Source organism: Mustela nigripes, chromosome 16 (assembly GCF_022355385.1).
Source record: "Mustela nigripes isolate SB6536 chromosome 16, MUSNIG.SB6536, whole genome shotgun sequence".
NCBI classification, from domain to species: Eukaryota; Metazoa; Chordata; class Mammalia; order Carnivora; family Mustelidae; genus Mustela; species Mustela nigripes.
In genome coordinates this window covers 59,062,398-59,085,583 of record NC_081572.1, presented here as the reverse complement: position 1 = coordinate 59,085,583, position 23,186 = coordinate 59,062,398, and the positions used below count along the sequence as shown (strand labels likewise).

The 23,186-nt window shown below is 56.6% G+C and overlaps 1 protein-coding gene across 2 annotated transcripts in view; it reads left to right on the top strand.

Moving 5' to 3' along the window:
- Positions 1–22,825, top strand: part of NLRP1 (NLR family pyrin domain containing 1) — a 31,726-nt gene extending 8,901 nt beyond the window's left edge. Inside the window, exons 5-17 of one of the 2 annotated variants that reach the window (XM_059381125.1) lie at positions 4,590–6,213; positions 7,228–7,398; positions 9,872–10,042; positions 10,416–10,586; positions 11,722–11,811; positions 13,328–13,470; positions 14,057–14,222; positions 15,441–15,664; positions 18,874–19,136; positions 19,546–19,671; positions 20,658–20,796; positions 21,706–21,750; positions 22,180–22,825. In XM_059381125.1, coding sequence (XP_059237108.1) covers positions 4,590–6,213; positions 7,228–7,398; positions 9,872–10,042; positions 10,416–10,586; positions 11,722–11,811; positions 13,328–13,470; positions 14,057–14,222; positions 15,441–15,664; positions 18,874–19,136; positions 19,546–19,671; positions 20,658–20,796; positions 21,706–21,750; positions 22,180–22,517 — 3,671 coding nt within the window. In that variant the 3' untranslated portion in view covers positions 22,518–22,825. Of the gene's footprint in view, positions 1–4,589; positions 6,214–7,227; positions 7,399–9,871; positions 10,043–10,415; positions 10,587–11,721; positions 11,812–13,327; positions 13,471–14,056; positions 14,223–15,440; positions 15,665–18,873; positions 19,137–19,545; positions 19,672–20,001; positions 20,080–20,657; positions 20,797–21,705; positions 21,751–22,179 lie in introns of those variants that run through there. The other variant, XM_059381126.1, reaches the window with a different exon arrangement.
- Positions 22,826–23,186: the final 361 nt, after the last annotated feature.

Sequence of the window (23,186 nt, the reverse complement as noted above, 5' to 3'; positions counted from 1 at the left end):
GAATAACTTCTGCTGCAGATTTTCTGATCTCTTATTCTGCCCCTGAGGATATGTTTTAGTATGCTATGTTTTGACCTTCACTTGTCTCAAGATTTTTGTTTGTTTGTTTTTTAATTTTAATTTGTTCTTTTAACCCATTGATTGTTTCAGATGGTTGCTTAATTTCCACTTATTTATAAATTTTCCCAGTTCCTCATGTTAGCAAGTTATAGTTTCGTATCATTGTGGTTAGAAAAAATACTTCACATGGTTTCAGTTTCTCAGAGCTGTTGAGGCTTATTATATGATCTGTCCTAGAGAACATTCTCTGTGCTTTTGAGAACATGAATCCTGATGCTGTTGGATGGAGGGGTCTGCATGTCTAACACAAATGTTCTGTTTGGTCCAACATGTGATTCAAGTCCAGCATTTCCTTACTGATGTTCTTTCTGGATCACCTCTCCATTGTTAGAAGTGGGGTATTGGAAGTCCCCTGCTATTATTGTGCTGCTGTCTATTTCTGCCTACTGATCTGTTAATATTTGCTTGACAAATTTGGGTGTTAAAACACCCTGATGAATTCACCCCTTCATTACTATTTAATTACCTTCATTTTCTCTTACTACATGTTTTGACTTAAAGTCTATTCTGTCTAGAGGAAGTGTAGCTACTTCTCTCTTTTGATTTCCATTTGCTTGGAATAGCATTTTCCATCCCTTCACTTTAGCTTAAGTGTGTCCTGAAAGCTACAATGAGACTCTTTTAGACAGCAAGTCACTGGGTCTTGGTGTTGGGTTTTTTTTTCTTTTTTTTTTTAATCCTTTCAGACATTCTGTCTTTTGATGGGAGAATTTAATCCATTTACATTTAAAGTAATTTCTACAGCTAAGGACTTAGTATTGCCATCTTGTTTATTGTTTCCTGCCTGCCTTGCTCTTCCTTTATTCTTTTCTTATTCTCTTGCTGTTTTCCTTTGTGATTTGATGATTTCTTATAGAGGCATGCTTTGATTCCTTTCTCTTTATCCTTTGTGTGTCTACTATAGATTTTGTTTTGTGGCTACCATGAGGCTTACAGCTATAGCACTCTACTTTAAGGTGATAACAACATAATTTTGATCACATACAAAAATGCTACCCTTTTACTTCCATATACACACACACACATTTTATGCTTTTGATGTCACAATTTGCATCTTTTTTTACATTGTGTACCCATTAACAAATTATTGTAACTCGTTATTTTTAATACTTTTGCCTTCTAGCCTTTATACTAGCGTTCAGTGTTTTACACACCACCGTCACAGTATTAAGAACATACTGAATTTTACTCTACACTTATCTTTCCCAGTGAGTTACACTTTCATGTATTTTTAAGTTACTAATTAGCATCCCTTCATTTCAGCTTGAAGAACACCCTTTAGTGTTTCTTACAAATCAGGCCTAGTGGTGATGAGCTTTTGTTTACCTAGGAATGTATTTCACTATCATTTCTGAAGAACTGTTTTGCTAGGTCAAGTACTTTTGGTTGGCAAAAAGTGTTTATTCAGCACTTTGAATAAAAATATCTGCCCACTCAGTCCTGGCCTGCAAAGTGTCACTTCTGGGAAATCTGCTAACAGCCTTTTGGGAGTTCCCTTGCATATGATGAGTCTTTTTTTTTTCTTTTTCCTTGCTCCTTTCAAAATTCCCTGTCTTTAGGTTGTTTGTTTCTTTGTTTGTTTACAGTTTTATTGTAATTTATATAAGTGAGATCCTCTTTGGGTTAATCTGTGTGGAGAGCTATGAGCTTCATGTACCTGGATGTCCATATCTTTTCCCCAGCTGTGGGAAATATTTAGCCATTATTTCTTTAATGAGCTTACATCTCTTCCTCTTTCTCTTCTGGGCCTCCCATAATGCAAATAATACTTTGTTTGATGGTGTACATAATTCATATTGGCTTTCTTCACTCTTTTTTATGCATTTTTCTTTTTTCTCCTCTGCCTGAATGGTCACAAATGACCTGCCTCAGAGTTTACAGGTTCTTTCTTCTGCTTGATCGCTGGTGTTGCTGATGCTCTCCATTGCATGTTTGTTCATTTCAGTCACTGTATTCTTCAGCTCCAGAATTTCTACTTGTTTCTTTTTTATGATTTCTGTCTCCCTGTTGAACTTCTTGCTTTGTTTGTGTATTGTTTTCCTGGTTTCATTGAGTTATCTACCTGTGTTTTCATGTACCCTTCTGAGCTTCCTTGAAAGAATTATTTTGAATTCTTTAACACTTCACAGATTTCCTTTTTAGTGGGGAGGGTTGATTGCTGGAAACGTGTGGTGTTCCTCTGGGGTGTCCTATTTCCTTATCATCTCATGTTTCTTGCAGCTTTGTGTTCACATTTGTGCATTGGATGGAACATTCACATCTTCCAGACTTTATAGACTGGTTTTGATCTGGAAAGGTCTTCATCTGTGGGTGGATGTGAGGGCACAGGCTGAATGGGGGTCAGCAGCCAAGGCTGCTGGGGACCTTCTGCTGTCTTATTCTGCCCGTGGGAATATCATGGCCAAGGGGATCTCTTTTGGCACTGATTCCAGCTTGCAGGCACCCTCATGGTGGTGTACTGGTATCTGATGCAGAGGTGTCCAGAGTAACCAAAGAGTTGGGGGTCTAAAGCATGGATATGCACAGAGCATCCAGAGCTCTGGGGTCCAGAGCATGTACACAGTTGGGAAGGCTGGCAACTTTGACCCCAGGGCAATGCAACAACACTTTCAGAAAAGGGGCACAGTATCATCTCCGCAGTGAGGAGTCCATGGTGGGGATGCTGTTGGTTTCCTCAGTGGCAGAAGCTGCTGGTGTCCATTCTGTAGCAGGCCACTGGAGTCCACACCAACAGCCATGATGGGGTCCTCTTCTGTGAAACCTGCTGGGAGTCCACAGTAGAGCCACTGAGGTCTTAAGCAGCAAAGACTGCTAGTTCCTCCCTAGTGCAGACCTCTGGGGACCACAATGGCTGACACTTGCAGCCTTCACCCTTCTCCATTGTCCCTAGTCTTCCCCAGATGTCTATGCGAGGCTGATCTCCGCAGCAATCCTTTTTCTGTGGGGTGGGTGGGGGGTTTTTTGTTTTTGGGGTTTTTTTTGGGTTTTGGGGGTTTGTTTGGTTTTTGTTGTTGTTGTTGGTTTTTTTTTTTTTTTGGTTTTGTTTTTTTTTTTTTTGGCACTGTGTTGCTGTAGGCTCTTCATTGAAGTCCTGGGTTCTCCTGAAGCTATTGGCATTCATGAAAAGCTAATTGTTGGGGGTGGGGGGCAAATACCAGTATCTCCTATTCCCCATCTTGTTAATGTCAGTTCCCCCCAATTCTAAATTCTAAGGGACTTAATCAGTGGGGACATTTGAATAAAATAATATCCCAACAACAGTTTCATAGGAAGTGCAAAATCTGCATGGTACAGAGCTTGATACATAGAAGAGTAAAAGTAGGCAGATTTTCTGTGTACAGGAGAAGACAGTGAATATTTTAGGCTTTGTGGGCCACATGGCCCACATGGCAAATACTGTACTCTCCACTGTAGCCCAAAAGCAGACATTAGCAATACCCAAACCTGGCAGGGAGACAGTGAAGCTATATTTATGGACACTACATTCTGAATTTTGTATAACTTTCACATACTGTGAAATATTCTTCTTTTTATTGTTTTCAATTGTTTAAAAAATGCAACGACCATTCTCAGGTTATAGGTTTTACAACAGGTGGCCCACTGGATTGGACTAGTGTCTGCTAACCCCCATACGAAAGCATATTGTTGGAGGTACTGGTGGCAGGGGGAGGATTTTTAGAGTATAACCCAAAATAGAAGATTTAGGTCTGTGGGAGTACTAACAGATCCAAGAGAACGAGGATGTTCTGGGGAACATGGTGCCAAGAAGAACTGATGCCTCCGTCGGCACCTCAGGCTGACACACACAACGTAAGACACTGTAACCTGCCCAGTGAGAAACTGAGATCTGATGTTTCTGGAATCTGTGGGAGACGGTGTAGAACGCACCAGTTGTCTCTCCTGGGGGCAGGGGACTGCCATCTGCCGTTGGTCAAGGGCTCCTCCTGGCCACGACCCTCAGACGGACAACCACAGGTGCAGGCAGAAGGACGTCTTTGGCCTGCGCTTCCGTGGTGGGTGCTGAGGTCAATGTTATCTCCTTCACTCCTCTGTGACCTCCTACAAGAAGATATCATGATCCCCAGTTTACAGGCGAGAAAACTGAGGCCCAGTGAAGCAAATGGCTCAGGCCACAGGCTTAATGAGAGCAGGTGCGTTGTACGCTTCCTTCCCTCTTTACCCTCAGCCTCCAGAGCGGCACCTGGCACAGACCAAGCCCTTGGTGACTATCTGCAGCATGAAGTCACCAGGGAGCATGCCTTGGTCAAGTCGAGGCAAGCTGGGATTTTCTGCCGGCAGCCCACACTCCTTCCACAGCAGTGGCAAGAACATGCTGGCGTTGGCAGCCAGCACAGCACGTGGCTTGGAGGGGCTGCCTAAAACAGCTGTCGAGTGAATGAGCGAATGAATGAACAGAGGACCAGATGTAAGCTCTGCCTTCATGTCCCCTCTTTCCCTCCCTTGCGTAGGAATCAGAGAAAGACGCCAGCACCAGAAGAGAAAGAGGCCCCGCCCCACAAAGTCACGGGGAAAGGAGGGTTTGCATGAAGAATTCATAGAGCTGCTGCTTCTCCATCAACCTCACGGCAGTCTCCTGGAGTCCCAGAGCAAGGGGAGCTGGCATCACAGCGGGGCGGAGGAGCAAGGCCGGTTGATTGAGGTCAAAGACTTATTTGGCCCGGGCCTGGGTGCTCAGGAAGAAGGTCGGGCAGTTGTACTGCACGGAGTTGCTGGAGTCGGGAAGTCAGTGATGGCCAGACAGGTGAGGAGGGCCTGGGAGGAAGGCCGGCTCTACAGGGACCGTTTCCAACACGTCTTCTACTTCAGCTGCAGACAGCTGGCCCAGTCCAAGACGATGAGTCTCAAGGAGCTCATCACAAAGGATTGGGCTGCCCCCACGGCTCCCAGCGAGCAGATCCTGTCTCAGCCCGGACAGCTGCTGCTCATCCTTGATGGTTTGGATGAGCTAAAATGGGTCTTTGTGAAGGAGAAGTCGGAAGTATGTCCGTACTGGGACCAGCCGCAGCCGGTGAAGACACTGCTGCTCGGGTTGCTGAGGAAAACCATCCTCCCCGGGGCATCTCTGCTGATCACAGCGCGGACCACGGCTCTGCACCTGTTCATTCTCTCTGTCGAGCAGCCACGGTGGGTGAAGGTCCTGGGGTTCTCTGAGTCCAGCCGGAAGGAATATTTCTACAAATATTTCAAGAGTAAAAACAAAGCAAACAGAGCCTTTCACTCGGTTGAGTTAAACCAACCACTGTTGACGATGTGTCTTGTGCCCTTGGTGTCCTGGCTGGTCTGCACTTGCATGAAGAAGCAGATGGAGCGGGGAGAGTCACTCGGGCTGCCCTCCCAGACTGCCACTGCCCTTTGTCTGCACTACCTTGCCCAGGCTCTGCCAGCCCAGCCTCTTGGGACTCAGCTGAGGGGCCTCTGCTCTCTGGCTGCCAAGGGCATCAGGCAGAGAGAGACCTTGCTCGTTTGGGAGGATCTCAGGAAGCATGAGCTGGAGGACACCGTCTCTGCCCTCTTAGAGATGGGCATTCTTTGGAAGCATCCCTCCTCCCCAGACTACAACTTTGCTCACCAGTACCTCCAAGAGTTCTTTGCAGCCGTGTCCTGTGTGCTGGGGAGTGAGGACAAGGAGTGCCATCCCCCCGACAGTATCCAAGGGCTGGAAGACCTGCTAAATGTGTATGGGGACTTTGACCCGTTTGAGGCACCAACCACATGTTTCGTCCTGGGACTTCTGAGCGAGCCGGTGCAGCGGGAAATGGAGGCCGTCTTCCAGGGCAAGGTGCCTGTGGAGAGGAAACGGAAACTGTTGTGCTGGGCCGAGGAGGAGGTCAGGAACCAGCTCCCCATTCTGCAGCAGAGCTCCCTGCCGATGCTGCACTGTTTGTACGAGATTCAGGACAAGGACTTCCTGACACACGCGATGGCCCCCTTCCATGGGGCGAGGGTGCGCGTACACACCAGCCTGGAGCTCCTAGTGTTCATGTTCTGCATTAAATTCTGCACCGTGAAGGAGCTTCGACTGAACGAGCGTGGACAGCATGGACACACGGGGAGCCCCCTCCATGTGGCTCTGTGAGTACCCCACACCCCTCCCGCCAACCCCTCTGCAGGTCCCATCCCCCTAAGCCTGGTGCCCAGGGCTAGAGGAATGAGGTCACCAGTGACTTTGAACTGTCAAATCTGACCCCGGCTCCCTATCCCCTTAGGATCCTGTGCAGCGTCCTGCCTGCCTCTGCGGGCGCCCTCTGTGGTTTCCCCATCCTGTGTCTGTGACGCCTGCCACCTTCTCTCTGGGCACATTTCTGCCCCCACGCTAGCCTGACTTCTCTCTCTCTCTCTTTCTCACTCTCTTTGGAGAAATACTCCCTCAGCTGCATCAGGCAACCGCCCCCATGACTGTTGACAATACCACTGGCGCTGAAACGTCCCGCCTGTCACCTGAGAATGTGTGTGCCTGCAGGAGAGTCTCTGTTTTTCCCTGAAAAACTGGCTTCCTTGTTTGTGCCCATGAGGCACAGCCTGAAACCCACTGCGTTTGAGCTGGCGGAGAGCTTGTTCAAACCACCCTCCAACCCGGCAGCACCGTGAACGTCCCTTACAGGGTCCCCCCAGCACGGTCGCCCTCCAGATCACTTAGCACCGGGATGATTCATTCCATGAACACTTAAGGACTGATTTTTCGCTAGGCTCTATGCTATGAGATCACAGACTAATAAACACAGTTCTGCCCTCGAGGAACTCAAAGTCTGAGGGAGAAGACGGATGCCTGTCCCGTAATTAGACTGGAGAGCGGTGCCCACAGGGACGGCTCGGCAGGAACATGGGGAAGAGAGGGAGCCCACGAGTAGGGCACGATAAAGGGTCTCAGAGGAAGAAATGTTGGACTCGGGGATTTATTCTCTGATCTTTTTACGTTTTCTTCTTTTCACGATAAAGTTCGTGCTGACTGCAGAAGGCTGGGGTGCTTTGGTAGGCAGGCCGATGAAAAAGCACGGGGCTTTGCAGGGCTGTGCACCCCAGACCCTACCCACACAGCTCATGCTGCTTCTGTCCCTCTCCCCCTCTCCCCCTCCCCCCCTCCCTTAGCCTCAGAGGGTTCCCAGTCACAGATGCCTGGTGGGAGGTTCTCTTTTTCACTCTCCGGACCACTGGAAAACTGAAGGAGCTGGACCTGAGTGGAAACTGCCTGAGCAACACCGTGGTACAGAGTCTCTGCAAGGCCCTGAGGTTCCCAAGCTGCTGCCTGGAAACCCTGCGGTGAGTCTGAGGTGGGTCCTGCTCAGAAACAGGGATGGGAAGGAGATCTGAGATGGAAGCTGAGGGCTCTTCTGTTCAACATCCTGCCAGAGGGTCTCTCCAGGACAGTTGGGCAAAAAAATGAACAAATGCTTCCAGGGTAGGAAGGACAAGGTGAAATGATCGCTCTTTGGAGACAGCATAATTTTACATATGGAAAATCATGAAGAATCCACAGAAATAGCCATCAGAACTAATGAACACGTTCACCGAGATTTTAGGATATAAGGTCAACATGTAAAAATCGGTCCTACTTCTGCACACTAGCAATGAGCAACCCAAAAACAAAATTAAGGAAACAAGTCCACTTACAATAGCATCAAAAAGAATGAAATACTTAGGAGCAAATTTAGCAAAAGAAAAGCAAGGCTTATATACCGAAAACTACAAAACATGATTAAAAGAAATTAAATGATAACTTAAGTAATGGAAAGGCATCCCATGTTCATGGATCAGAAAATTAATATCGTTATGATGGCGACACTCCCCAAACTACTGCACAGATTCAGTTCAGTCCCTATCAAAATCAAAGCTGCGTTTCTTGCAGACATGGTCAAGCTGATCCTAAAATTCATTTGCAAGGACAAGACTGCATGTCAGGCGTTGGGGAATCCCCCCAGTGTTTACTGCTCAGGAAGAGAAAAGCCAACAAAGCAGACTGAGAAAGAGCTGCCAGGGAGGTGGGAAGAGCGCCAGGAGAGTGTGCTCCATGGAGCCCAAGGGAACGGAGGGTTCCGAGGACGGTGTGGCCAGCAGGGGTCACTGCTACTGGGAAGCCATGTAAAGCAAGGGCTAAAAGCTGTCCACCATTGGATTAGCATGAGGGCAGTCCAGTGGTCTTAGCAGGAACAGCCTCTGTCATGTCAGGGCCAACATCCAGACTGGAATGGAGGAAGCAGAGGGAGACAGGTAGAAAATGAGGCCACAATACTAAGACTTGGGTGGGAAAGAAGAGAAACAAGTTAAAGCAGAGGGAAACCAGAACCAGCTAAATGGGAGTGTGTGTGTGTGTGTGTGTGTGTGTGTGTGTGTGTGTGTGACCAGTTGCTTGCATTTAAGAAGAAGACCTAAATTTGAAATTTGATGGTGAACGAAACAAGAAGGAGAAAGCAGCTGAGAGGGGAAGAAGAATGACTGACCTTGGAGAGGAGGGACAGCCTCCTCCACTGTATCAGGAAGGCAGGCAGGGACGGGACCCAGGGAGGCAGGCACAGAGGCACACAGTAGGACTCTGGGGTGCTGCGGGGTTTCCATCTCATGCCTCCGTTCTCCTCTGTGAGGTAGGAGTCCAGTTGTCTGCTGAGAGTGTGAGGGTTGGCTGTGGAGGTTGGGGGAAGACATCATTCTGAAATGGTCTTTGTACAGTGGGGGGTTTCCACCTGCCAGGCATCACCAAGGCTCCTAGTTGTGGTTCCCAATGGCCGGACTTGCCCTGTGACTCAGGCGGGGGTAGGGGTTTTGTTCGGGAACAGGAAGATGGCAGAGTTTGGGGTTAGCCAGAAGGATGCGACAGAAGGTCACCTTTAGGACATTGGCAATGACGGATCGTGGAATCTAAGCTAGATTCCAAGGGAAGTGAAGAAAAGCCAGAGGCTGGGGGGCTGGAGAGAAAGGGGAGCCAACAGAGTAAGAAGGCAAATGTAGCCTTGCATTGTGACTTCCTGGGTCCCCTCCCAAAACCGTTGCAAGGAGAGTTGCCTGGGTCTGGCAGAAAGGCTTCTGCAAGGGACTCAGAAACCCAACCTCACGCCCTGGGGGAAGACATCCGACTTCCACGGACCCCTCGCGTGGGTGTAGAACTTCATAATCTCTGTGTCCTCTGGGCTCTTCAGGAAAGAATCACGTAGCATAGCAGCGACAACCATTTCTGGTTCCCAGACGATAAGAATTGAGGCCCAGAGAGGTCAACAGTCTCGCCCCAGTTTCCACAACCGGAAACAGGAGAGCTGAGACGGGAACCAGGTGAGGACACAGCTGGCACCAGCAGGACCCCTCTGTCAGGAAAGCCCAAATCTGGCTCATGCCGACTCCCTGGGGTCATGTCACAGAAAGAAGGCATGCTCCCCCAAGAGCATCAAGGATAGGTCAGGCCAACGTGACTCGTTGCCCTCACTGGAAACACTGGGAGAGCTCAGGACTTGATTGCCTCTGGAGCCAAGACCATCTAGGACACTCCAGCAAAGTCCCGGGGGACAGCTGGAGACTGGCACGGCCCTGGAAGAGGTTGCATGGGCCATGGTCAAGGGTCCCGGTGCATTCTGCGTGGTGGGGCATGTTGAATGGAGCCCATCACTTGGGGAAGAAGGTGCTGGGAAGAGCAGAGGCCAGAGGGCAGGAGGGAAGAGCCTCGGGTTGCCTTGGAGATGGAAGGGAGGGAGCGGGGCTGCGTGGGAGCCAAGCACCGGGAGGCGAAGGTGTCACGTGTCTCCCACAGGTTGACCCACTGCAGCCTCACAGCTGAGGGCTGCATAGGCCTTGCCTGGGTGCTGGACACCCCTGAGACCCTGACCGAGCTGGAGCTGAGCTTCAATCTGCTCCTGGACCTAGGAGTCGAGCGCCTCTGCAACGGGCTGAAAGAGCCGGGCTGCCGGCTACACAGGCTGCGGTAACTGTCCTCACTGGCCGTCTGTACGGGTGGATTGGGGAGGGGGCGGGAGCTGCCCCAGATCCGTGGGGCAGACGGGCACTGGGGAGCACAGAGCAGAACGGAAGGCCCTCGCTCCCCCGGGTCTGCCATGTCAGCTGGCTCTGGGTGCCCGTCGACACGATTGGTGCCCCCGTGCAAGGGGCCCTGGGGCAGATCCGTCAGTGGGGTGACTGTGGCCAGCGGGCGAGTGGCTTGGGGGAGTCTCACGGGAGAAGGGGAGGCCCCGGACCCTCCTAAGGGCCACGGGCATCAGAAAGGGAAACCAGCCCACGGTCTCCCCAGGACAGGGGCCCGGGATGCTGACGGCGGCAGGGGCGCGTCTCCTCCACAGGCTGGTCGGCTGCGGCCTCACGTCTAGGTGCTGCAGGGCCCTGGCCTCCGCGCTCAGCGCCAGCCCCAGGCTGACGGAGCTGGACCTGCAGCAGAACGAGCTGGAGGACGCCGGTGTGCGGCTGCTCTGCGAAGGCCTCAGGCGTCCGACCTGCCAGCTCAGGCTCCTGTGGTAAGGCCTGCGGGGGCCTCGCGGCAGGGGCTGGGGAGAAGGAGGCGTGCAGGGTGGCGAGGTGGTGGAGGCACCAGTGGACGGGAGAAGGAGAAGGACCCGTAAATGTAGGTCAGCAGGGGCTCCTCGCCGGCTCCGACACTGACCTGGGCTGTGGGGCACAGGGAGGTCTTCCTTGGAGACTCTGCGGCCCACATCTGTGTAACGGTTCTGCCTTGTGAGCTGCAGGGAGTCCAAGGAGAGTCAGAGGGCAGAGGGTCTGCGCAGAGAATTGGACGGGGCGGCGTGATCATCAGGAACGAGGTGGGCGACTGTGAGGAGACCCGCAGGGCTCCCGTGGGCCCAGCCCCAGGCAGGCTCTGAGGCCACAGGAGGGAGCAAGCGGACGGGGCCCTGCCCTCCTGACGCCACACTCCAGCGGGAACAAAAAGATGCGAGTCATGTGCTAAGGCACAAATGGGGACGTTTGAGCTCCACGGGGGCTGTGAAGGGAGAGTGAAGGTATTCTGAGTCTGTAGGGTCGGGGAGGACGCAGTGGACTGGGGGGCCCAGAGGCCGAGACCTCAGGAGAAGCAGGAGCCGGCCAGGCCCCAGCAGGGGGGATGCCCCCCCCCCCCCCGCAGGACCAGCACAGAGCAGAGCTGGTGACCCTCCCTCCCACCCTGAGTCCTGTCCCCAATGGGCTCTCTCTACCTCCTTCCTCCAGAGCCTGAAAACAAGCCTATTGATCTTTCTGGCGACACCCCTCCCTGCGGCCCCTGCTTGGCCCTGGGGCACTCAGCGCCACGTGGGGGGGGGGGGGGGGGGGCTCACTCAGATACACTCATGCCCTGGCCCCTGGCAGCTCCATTCGGCCCTCGGAGGGGGTGGGGGACTGGACATTGGGGAGCCAGACACCGGGGGCTGCACGGGGTACACGGGAACCTCCCAAAGCTGACACGGACACCTGACGGCTCCGACAGAAGGGACAAGTGGGGCACACGCCTCCCCAGACAGGGCACGGAGCGTCTCGCCTGCCGCCTTGTATGTGGCTCACACACGCAGAGACAACCCACCCATGTCAGAGGCCAGCACCCTGAGACCCCGACAGGGTGACCGACAGCCCAGGAGAACCAGGCTTCCTGTGTGCCCACAGGCTGGACCAGACCGGGCTGAGTGAGGAGGTGACCCGGATGCTCCGAGCCCTGGAGGACGAGAAACCGCCGCTGCTCATCCCCAGCAGATGGTACGGGCATTGGGGGCGGGGGAGACCCAGAGCCCCACGGGGCTGGCCCAGGCCCGAGCTGAGTCATTGGGTCCCTGAGAGATGGGGCAGAGGCAGCCAGAGCCAGGAAGAAGCCCATTTGTTTATGCAAATAGAACCAGTTGCTTTGGGGGAGGACCGGGGAGGAGACCAGGACAGAGGCTCCAGGAACATGGGTGGGGCCGGGAACAAGGAACAGTGACCTCCAGGGGGAGGCAAAGACAAAGAGCGAGAAGCTTGGGACCAGATCAATGCAGGCTGGGGGTTGGGGGGCGAGCCCGGGGCAGAGTCCGTCTTCCCCGCGGGGAATGCGCTGCAGCCCCCCTGCTCCCCCTGTTTGGGGCACTTCGGCCCTGACTGGCTGGTGCCCGCGCTGGTGGCTGCTGTGCTCACCCACAGTCCGGAGGGAAAGGACATGAGGCTGGGCGTCGGCTCCCCGCAGACCCGCCACAGCTTCCGCATGCCACAGGGAACGGGGACTTCGTGCCGGTTATCCCCCAGCCCAAGTCGGCACCCCTAGGAGGACTGGAAGTGCATTTCGGGGCTGGTTTGACCCTATCCTGAGGAGCGGGGCTGAGCCTTGAACGACGGGAGCTGTTTGCTGGGCCCAGAAGGGAGCGGATTCCGGGCAGAGGAAAGGCTCGGAGCTCGGCTCCTTTGAGGAACAGAGCACAGCCGAGTGTGGCAGCTGTGCCCCGTTCTGAGTGACGTCTGGCCTGGGGATGTGTTAGAAATGTAAATTCTGTTTTGGGGGAATGACAAGTGACCTGTCAGCCCTCAGAGGGGCCGTGTGGGGTCAGGAGGACCCCCGGTTCCAGCTCTGCCGTGCAGGGCTGAGCAGATGGGGTCTGTTATGCCCCAATAATGGGTCCGTGATTAAAGGAGCGAGACGGATACAAAGCGAAGGTCAAGCAAAGCTTTATTTCGCGCCAAGCATCAAGAATCTAATCGAACGTTCGGGGCCACACCTCTTCCAAGAGAGGGCGACCCTTCTCAGTTTCACAGGCTAGCTTTTAAGGGCAAAGGCCATGTGGTTGGGCCTGGCCACGCACAGGTGGCCAATCAGATTGTAATACACACAGGAAACTCCACAGTGAGGCTAGGTGACCAACTGAGTTACAATTTACCCTAGTAGACATTTGAACCAGCCTATTACACCTTGACTGGGATTGGTGCCAAAAGGGCTCCCAGAGGACGGGGCCCATACTCCTTGGTAACCAGGGAGACAGTATGCATCCCCCCACGGATGGGATGTCTCCACCTGGCCTGACCCACCTTTGTATCTGGGCTTTGTTACCTGTAAATCCCCTGGGGGAAGGGGAGCAGGGACATTTTCTAAATAAGTCCTCACAGGGTCATTCACAAGGAAGGGACCACTGGAGAAGCCTGAACTCTGGCCACACGTTCAAGCTGGGACAAGCGGAATGTAAGCGAGGACGTCATGGCGACGGCCCAGCTTCCTCTGAGATCCCAGGAGAATGAAGGCCTCTGTGTCTAGGAAGCCGAGTGAGACGATGCCGAACGAGGGCCCACACGAGACGGTGCCTAACGAGGACCCACGTGAGACGATGCCTAACGAGGGCCCACATGAGGGAGAGACGAGCGGCACATCCTCACTCCAGCAGGACAGACGAGAGTCAGGTAGTAGAGGGGTCCAGGCTGGCAGCATCATGGAGGGGTGGCTCCCACCCCTGCCGCTGGCATGGGACAGGGCGGGCTTCCCCCAGGAGAACCTACCCCATGGAAAGCTGTCCAGTCCTAGAGTCTGGCAGGACTCTGGCCTCCCTCTGTCCCAGCCTGGGGGGCTGGGGCCTGAAAGTCACCTCTCCGCCCCCGCCGTCCATCTTTTGATCCACGTTCAGCTCACAGTTGCCCCCTGTAGCGTGCGGGGAAGTGGAACACTGCTGGATGGGTGTGTGGGGCTGGGCTAGGGCTGGGCTGGGGCTGGGGCAGGGGCTGGGGGCTGGGGGCTGGGCTGGGGCAGGGGCTGGGCTAGGGCAGGAGCTGGGCTGGGGCTGTGCTGGGCTGAGGCAGCAGGGCTGGCCCTCTGCAGGCAGCAAGCAAGCAGGGAGGCAGTCACAAGAGCAGGGACAGAGACTTCAGACCCTCCCCGCCGTGGGCCAGGCAGTCCAGCCTTGGGAGGGGCCCCCGCCATGGTCTCTCCATGAGGGGCCAGGGCGGCCAGACAGGAGAACCTAGAGCTGGCCACTCTCCTGCCTGTTTCCAGAGGGACTCTCCCCTCCAGTCGCCCAGGAGGGACTCGTCGGTCTGCTTTCTCCTGCCCCTCCAGAGGACCTGCAGCACACGGGGCCTCTGGGGACTGAGGATGATTTCTGGGGTCCCCTGGGGCCTGTGGCCATCGAGATGGTTGACAAAGACAGAAGCCTGCACCGGTGAGTGTGGGGGAGGCCTGCTGTCCGGGGCTGGCTTCCCAGGTCACCGTCCTCACACCTTTCCCCCCACCACACCCATGGCACAGGGGTCCCCTCCCCTTCCAAGCCTGCAGGCATGGACAAGGCTGAGATCCTCAGTCCGTGCTTTTATCATGGAAAAGGAGGTTCCACTGTGAAAATTCTCAACCGTGAGCCGAAATGGGGTCCAAGGTACTTGCGTTACCCGTCACCCAGGTCGGACAGCTGTCTTGCCAGACTTATTCCGCTTTCCCATCTTCTGTTGTTGGAGCCTTTCGAGGATTTTATTTACTTATTTGTTTCTTTGAGAGCAAGCGCAAGTGGAGGGTGGCTGGGAGCCAAGGGAGAAGCAGGTCCCCCGCTGCGCAGGGAGCCCAGGACCCTGAGGCCACGACCCGAGCCCAACGCGGGCACTCTGCCAGCGGAGCCCCCAGGCGCCCCTGGTGGAGTGTTTCATAAATCCACGCTATCCAGCGACTCTACCACTAAATATGGCGTGATGCATTTCAAAGAAAAGGTGGAGAAAGACCTTTTCTCCTGTTACCATGACAACCATCAGCCGGTGTCGTGTTTACAGCGAGTCCTTCCGGTCTGCGTGGACCCAGGCAGTGTTCAGGGGGCCTGCATGTCCCGGCGGACTGATGCCCACAACGGGCAGCCGCGGCATCTGCGGTCACGATTGTGAGCTCCTCTACGCCTCAGGGGAGAGACGGCTCCCCAGCCCTCGCCCCTGCGGACCCCGCCCGCCCATGGCCCCACTGCTCACCGCATGGGGAGCTTTGGGAACGTGGCCAGAGGCCCCTGCAGAGTTGCTTTCATTCCCCAGCGTGGGTCGTTCGTGTCATGGTGTAGACCAGACCGGCACGAATCATTGACACTCTCCTGTTTCATCGCCTTCATCAGGACAGAAACGTCACTACCGCCAGGCGTGTGCTCATCTCTCTGCGTGCCCCGGGTCCCTGAGCACTCACGCCTCTGGGATGGGCGCGTCTGTCATCCCCGTCCACAGAGGACACGGTTCATGGAGCTCAGAGACGGGCCCAGAGTCGTCAGAGGGCAAAGGCACTGGGACTCCCGGCCCAGGCCTTGGGACTGCGACGTCTGGGTCCATGCCACTCCCCTGGATCCCCAGTGCCCCGCACAGGGTCTGGTGAAATGGAATTGGGTCATTCTGTGTCCCCCTCTCCCTGTTCCCCCCAGAGTTCACTTGCCCATGGCTGGCTCCTACCGCTGGCCCAGCACAGGTCTCCGTTTCGTGGTGAGAGAGCCCGCGACCATCGACATTGAATTCTGTGCCTCAGACAAGTTCCTGCACCAGATGGCCTGGGAACAGAGCTGGATGGTGGTCGGGCCTCTGTTTGACATCAAGGTCAAGCCAGGGGCCGTGGCGACTGTGTACCTCCCCCACTTCGTGGATCTCCGAGGTGAGTGGGGCGGGGCATGGGGGCCCCGGGGGACGCGACGTCCTGGGGGAGGAGCACGTGGCTTCCTCAGAGGGACGGAGGGGGCTCGCCGTGATCTGGGTGGCTGTGTTTTTGAAGCATTTGGTCTCCCCGTCTCATAATTCTTCTCGCCTGAACGACTCGAAAGTTTCCCTATGTAGGAAGCATTCTCCTCGATAACTAATGAGAATGGCATCTACTCAGAGCTCCATACCCAGGTCGGGTGCCTCACGGTCCCAGCAGGAAACGGGCCGCGTGCTCGGTGGCGGTTTTTGAAGAGACCAGGCTATGTACAAAGTGAGAACAAAGGAGCAAATGGGGCTGTTGGGGTTCCCAGGGACAAGCGCCCGAGGAGGCGCGTGACTAACACCTCAGGCAGGGGAGACCCCATGTCGCCAGACACCCTCTGGGAGCTGAAGCCCCGAACAGGGGCTTCCCGGGAGGCTACGGAGTCCTGAAGGGTAACAACGTAACTTCCCTGTCCTCTCTCCCCTCCGAGGGCCTGCCCCCCCAGTAAAGTCCCAATGACCACGAGCGCCCCGCTAGGAACGTCCCAGGCAGTGAACGAGGCGCCGCGGGCGAGAGCCAGTGGAAATGGCAGGTCCCCGAATCAGCCCCACAAACACGTCCGACACAGAAATCCCCAGACACTGCACATAAAATCACAACATTACACATGCCTTGAAGAAGGAGTCCTTAAAATACACGTGAGATGTGTAAAATACACGTGGCTTCCTTACCAAGTTCTGAAACAGACTAACTTCCAGAAAATACTTAAAAATGTGAGAAGAGTGAGGATTCAGTGATGTGGAAGAGACCGTCAGAAGGTCTAACACCCGTCTAGTGAGAACCCAGGAGGACAGGAGGGACAGGACAGAGAAGGAGCAGTGCTCGAAGAAGAGAAACGTCCGAGAAATGTCAACCGTGGCCGAAAGATGTGACTTCGTTCTCAGGATGAAAAAAATCCAAAGAATCGAAAGCGGAAGAGAGAGAGCGAGAGAGAAATCTGGACCCATCGTAGTGAGACTGGAAAAGGGAAGCCTCAGAGAATGTCACGGTGGCTGCCGGAAGGACAGACACACGCCCGACAGGGTGGGGCCCCGAGGCTGACCACGGCTTTCTGAACGCGGCTCTGGACGTGTCTCCAAGGTCCCCTCATGACCAATGTGCATCGGAAAATTGCAAACCCAGAGAAGTCATTTCCCAAGAGAAGAGCACAATGGTGGAAATGCTTCACGCAAACGAAGACTGAGAGAGGTTTCCGCAAACGAATCCCGGTGGGAGGCAATCCTAAAGGACGACACGCCTTGGGCGCAGTGGGAAGGAGTGGGGCGCAGCAGGGACCCGCCACAGACGTGGGAAGACACGTGTGGGTAAATCCAACAAAACATGGCCGGTTCTGGGGACCCGGGAGGTCGTTTGTCAAGACCACACGGGCTCAGGGGGCCGGGCTGGGGGGGCGGGGGGGGGGGGGGGGGGGGGGGGGGGGGGGGGGGGGGGGGGCGGGGGTCCCAGGGGCGTCTGGATGGACAGACAGGGTCACTGGGGAAGATTCCAGAGTAAAGCAGGGGCAGGGCAGGTGCAAGACGGGTGCCGAGACCCGTCCACATGGGGAAACTGGGAGGGAGGTGTAGGCACCCACGACAACCCTCCTGCCCCTTCCACAGAGGGGGACCCTGGCCTGGCGGCTTCCAGGTGCCCTGTCAGGGACCGAGTGGACAGCAGGCTCTGCCTAGCAATGAGAGACCGTGGCCTCCGCTCTCGTGGGCCCTGTGCTGCTGCTGGTGCACAGGGAGGCCACGTAACTGGTCAGCCCCTCAGAGCCAGGGGTGCTTCACCGGGACTCAGACCCCGGCAGCCCCCATCCCTGACCGCCCTGCGGGACAGCGCTCCACACCCCGCCTTCCCGTGTTCCTCCTCGACCAGGACAGTTTTGCTTTACTCCTCCTCCTCGGCCGTGCACCTGAGCCTGGAAGGTGCCAATGACATGCTCCACGGGGAGGGCAGAGCTGCGGGACCAGCCACAGAACAACTACGGGGTCCTGGACTGCAGGGGCGGCAGTGGCCAAGGCTGGACAAGGAGGCCAATGGCGCTCGGGATGCTCTCTGTTTTGTCCTATTTGCCATCTGTGCCCCCTCGTGCTGGGCCGTGATCTCCAGGACTGCAGTGCCAAGGTCGTTCCTGTCACAGGGCAGAGGTTACCGGACATCTTCAGAGAGGAGTCCCTGAGCCCCGTACATCTGAAGCCCCTGCTCTCGACAGTGACTCTGAACGTCTCCCGGCAGGCCTGCCAGAGGCAGCTCCTCACTCCCGGGTCTCCCCCGTCGCTCCTATTCTCTCTGCAACCCACTGGCACAAAGACACCGCCCTTCGGTGGGAAAGGATGGTTCTGGGGTCGCTGATAGGTTTAACGACAGACTGGGCAGTGAGTCTTTAAAAAAGAAGAAAGAAAAGACAATGAGCAGAGGGTGCTGAGAAGCCAAGACACCCGAGTGGCAGCAAGAAATATAGGGAGGGACCTCGGCCCACAGCACGAGACCCTCCCGCCAGCGCCACGGCCACGGGGCTCTCCACCGCAGCCGGCTGCCAGAAGAGTCCCGGCCTCGTCCCCTGCGCTCCACTGCCTCCAGATCCAGGCCCCTGAGGAGCACCCCAGGGGGCCAGTCTGGGGCCAACGAGGGTGTCTCAGCTGCAGGGAGCAGTGGCTTCCGGCAAGGGAGGCCCTGTTCCATCCCGCCGAAACCCTCAGGACGGTGGAAGAGGAGGTCCTTCCCAAAACAGAGAGGGCACATGTGACACATGCACATGCCACACTAGTGGCTCTGTTTCCCCACCGTCCCTTCCTGCTGCTGGCGCCCCTTTTGGCCTCCCCTGCTGGCCTTCACTGTCAAGGTCCACGCCAGCACAGCTACTGGAGGCCAGCAACCCCTGCCCCCACGCTTCCTCCGGCGCCGGCGCCGGGACCAGGGGCTGGGGCTGGTATGGGCCTGGCTCAGAGAGTTCCTGCCGTGCTCCTGCCCTGGAGACAGGATGGCCCACAGTGTCTAAAGGTCCCAGGTCAAGGTGGACCTCCCCCCCGCCCCCTGCCCCAGACAGACCACTCAGCCCTCATCCCCGAAACCTGCTGCCCCAGCCCAGCCCGACCCCACAAGGGCACTAAACCTTGTGTCTTGATGCTGTGCTTTGGCAGGGGGCTGTGTGGACACCTCCCTGTTCCAGGTGGCCCACTTTAAAGAGCCAGGGATGCTGCTGGAGAAGCCCAACAGAGTGGAGCTGTACCACGTAGTCCTGGAGGACCCCAGCTTCTCGCCCCTAGGAGTGTTCCTGCGGACCATCCACGCTGCCCTGCGTTTCCTCCCCATCACCTCCATGGTGCTGCTCTACCACCACACGCGCCCGGACGAGACTGTCTTCCACCTCTACCTGATCCCCAGCGACTGCTGTGTTCGGAAGGTGGCCCTGGGAGCCAGGAAGGCCGGGCCAGGGCGGGCTGTGGGCAGACATGGGGTGCAGCCAGAGAGCCCCCCACTCACGGCTAAGCAGGAACAGGGTGAGCCCTGGGCTACCTTCCATGAGTCAGCTTAGGGACCCTCTTGCCAGGCATCGCTGCCCAAACCACCTCCATCCCCTCCCCCCACTTCCTCTCCAGCAGTGTCCCAAGTCCCACCTGGCCTCACAGAGGCCCCGTGCAGGGCTCCCCGGCAGCAGGCTGCGGAAGGCAGAGCAGCCCCCGCCACCCACACAGACTCGTAGCAGCACTGCCCCTGTAGGCTCAGACACATTCCACGGATGGAATTCCGTGGACCAACTGCTGAGCCCGGTGGCAGCCGCTCCCCTGACCTCCGCTCTGTGCGCCCCACAGGCCATCGATGACGAAGAGAAGGCATTCCAGTTCGTGCAGATCCGCAAGCCACCCCCACTGGCCTCCCTCTACCTGGGCTCCCGCTACACTGTGTCCAGCTCGGAGACACTAGAAGCAATCCCCAAGGTGAGCGGGCCAGCGGTCATGCGGGGAACCCCGGGGCCGGCAGCTCGGGCAGGCCGATGAGGGGCAGGGCTTCCAAGAGCCCCACGAAGGAGGCTGGTTGGAGGAAGGGGCCTGAATCAGGATGGGCAAGGCTTACCAAGAGTTTGCGCCCTGGGGAGTGTCTGGGGAGTATCCGGGGGAGCGGGGAAGACAATGGACACGTGCTCCAGAGGCGAGGGCCAAGCCGAGAGCCTCGGCGAACCCCGCATCTCCAGGCGAGCCACGCGAGGCAGGGAGGAAGCAAGTGGTGCGTTCTGCGAGGGTCATGTTTGGTGTTTCGTGGTCTCACAGTGACCTATCGGAAGGGGCCATTCCGTGAGATCGTGCTTGTCCCCCCCAGGACTGGGCGGCGGGGACGGCAGCCTCAGGTCAGTGCGTGAGAACCCCGAGCCCCGCTGCGGGGAGGGCTGGCCGCCTCTAGCTCCCCTCGGCCGGTGTCTGGGCAGGAGACCAACAATGTCGGGTCCCCGGATATGCGTCCGCGGAGCCCAGTCTTCACCGCCGCCCAGATTCTGCGGCTGGTGACTCACGTTGGCCGCGGAGCCAGCAGGACTCAGCGCGTGGTGGGGAGAGGAGGGATTAGGGAAGCCCTGTACTGGGTGTACGTTGGCCTGCGGAGCCAGCGAAGGGGTCTGATAGTGGGTCACGTTTAGGACCCATTGAGAAGACAGGCCAGCAGTGGGCGAGGAGCGGGTTCGGGGTCACGATCGGGGTGGCAGAGGGAGAGGCCTGGTTTAGGCTGTGCCACCGCGTATGCACAGGCATGTCTTGACTCGTCCACGCGGTGTCCGCGGCGCTCTCCGCCCCGCCCCCCCCCCCCCACTCAGGATTTGCGGGGAAAGTAGGAAAAGAGCCATGGCTGAAGGTGGCGGTGAACTATCAGCGCAGACTGCGGCGGAACCCGCCGCCCCAGGACACGCTCACTGGCCTGCTGCCTCTCCCCGCAGGAGCTGGAGCTCTGCTACCGCAGCCCCGGACAACCCCAGCTCTACTCTGAATTCTACGTAGGAGACTTGGGGTCGGGTCTCAGGCTGCAGCTGAAAGACGGAAGTGGCGCTGTGGTGTGGGAAGCCTTGGTGAAACCAGGTAAAGTCGAGGGCGGGGAGCTCAGGGGCGGGAAGCAGCCGGTGCCGGCGTGTGGCCTGCGTGTATGAGCAGAATTCAAACTCGGGTTACCCTCCTGCCCGCCGCAGCTCTCAACCACAGGCCACGGGGTGCCACGCTGCCCTCGAACTAGTGGATTTGGGTCACAGGGCCTTTGGCAAAGTTTCTCCTGAACAAGAACAGAAGAGTTACAGGGTGCAAAGGATCAGGCCAACCGGGGTGCATCCGACAGGCTAATCTGGGTCCTTCCATGAGTGCGGTCTCCCTACCGCCCGCTCTTCAGTACGTTAATAGCTACAGATTCTCCCAGTGTCCTCTTCCCTCTCGGTCTTTCAATTCTTTGCCATCCTGGTCACCTCCCTCTGTCGGTGCTTGCTCCTGCTGGTGATGAGTCTGGATGGGCCCCAGGACCTCCACGGGTGGGTGTCTGTGTGTCCTTCCTGCTGAAACTCACCCGTTACTTCCAAGTGCTAAGTTTCTCGGTCGTGCTTCTTAATTCTTGATTCTGACACTGAAATCCAGGACGGACAGATTTGGTCTGTGCACCCCAGACCAAACAAGGACAAGGAGGTGGAGCCCCACTCAAGGCAGGGACATCTGAAATAGCCCATGTGATGTAGCGAGGAACCTGAGATCCATTCAGCCCGAGATTGGACCAAACCGTGTTTTCTGGGATTCTGGTGTGTGTGTGTCTCTCTCACTATGAGCATGGCCTCAGTTTCCCCACATGCACAAGGAAGGGACTCAGTTGGGCGATCTGTAAGGACCCCTGCAGCCCTCGCTCCAGAGTATGACCAGAACTTGTCCATAGCTGCTGGTCAGAATCCAAGAATATCAGAGTGTGGGCGGGGGTTTCAAGGACCCTCACAGACCATCTCTGTCTCCCTGCAGGGGACCTCCAGCTCACGTCTTCTCTGGTCCCCCCAGCCCCCGCAGGTCAGTATCAGCTGCTGGAGACCCAGCGCCAGGGCAGTCTGGGGCGCACTGTCTGTCCCGGAGGGGAGGGGAAGGAGAGGAGGGGATTCTACTGCTGCATCCCTGACAGGGACCAGGCCTTGGAGGGTGGCGGGGGCCCTAGGACCCTACTTGTCCTCCTACTCCTGCCCGGGAGGGGCCCTGGAAGCTCCTCCACAGAAGGAGAAGGGGGTCTCTCCACGCTGGATGGCCTCAGAGGGGGCCCCATCATGGCCCCACCCACCCCCAGCTCCAGCCGAATAATGCTGGACCTTCTGGTGGTCAAATGCCTTTGCGGGGGGAGAAGGAGCCAGGAGTGCAGAGGGAGTGAGTGAAGAGAGCCTGAGAGGGTGACGTGGAGGGGTCAAAGGGTAGGAGCCTCCGTGGGAACTCTTCTATGTCCGTGGCCAGCCTCGCCCGCACCCCCCGGTGCCCCGGCCTCGCTGCACTTTCTGGACCGGCATCGGGAGCAGTTGGTGGCTCGAGTGACAACAGTGGACCCTGTACTTGACAAGCTGCTGGGGCAGGTGCTGAGTGAGGAGCAGTACGAGCGGGTGCGCGCTAAGGCCACGGCCGCCAACCAGATGCGGGAGCTGTTCAGGTTCAGCAGGTCCTGGGACCCGGCCTGCAAGGATCAAGTCTACCAAGCTCTGAAGGAGACCCACCCTTACCTCATCATGGAGCTCTGGGAGACGTGGGGTGGTGACAGAGAGCGGGGCACCTCCCCACCGACCCAGCCCCTGCCGTGACGCTGGCTCCGCGGACGGCTCGCTGGGCCTCAGCCTCTTCCTCTGGATGCAAGGGCCCATCTGCTGGATTTCCCTCTCGCTCCAGGGTCACGGGGCTCCCGTGATGCCTCTGGGCATCTGCTAGAAGCCTAACCCTGGAGCCTGGTGTGGTGGCTACCGCAGCCCAGGCCTAGAGCCCTTCCCAGATTCCAGGTGGAGCAGGGAGACAGAGGGCCGGCCCCTCCGGCTAGAGACAGATGGTGGGAGTGGACACCTTGGGGGGTTTTGATGACTTGGAAATAAGGGCAATAAAAGAGATTTATTTTTCAGTTGTTCTTGCTGAGCTGGGTTCTTCTGTTAGTTAGGCCAAAGTGCGCTTTGTCGTTTGTGGAGTCCAGACGGGTCGCTAGAGCTGGGAGGGGTGAAGAAAGACGCCCCCACGGGGGAAACGAAGCGGATTCTAGCTTCGACATCCCCCATGCGCGGAGACTCCCTGACCTTTCCCCTGTCCTAGGCCCCCTGCCCCGTGCTCCCGCAGCACTCAGGGCACTGGACACACGGCGTTGTCCCTCCGGCTTCATCGCTGGCCTCCCCCTCACATGGAAAGCTCTCAGAGGGCAGGAGCCATGACCGATCTGCTCGTCAGTTTATCCCCAGAGCCTAGCACGGAGCCTGGCACACAGTGGGCCT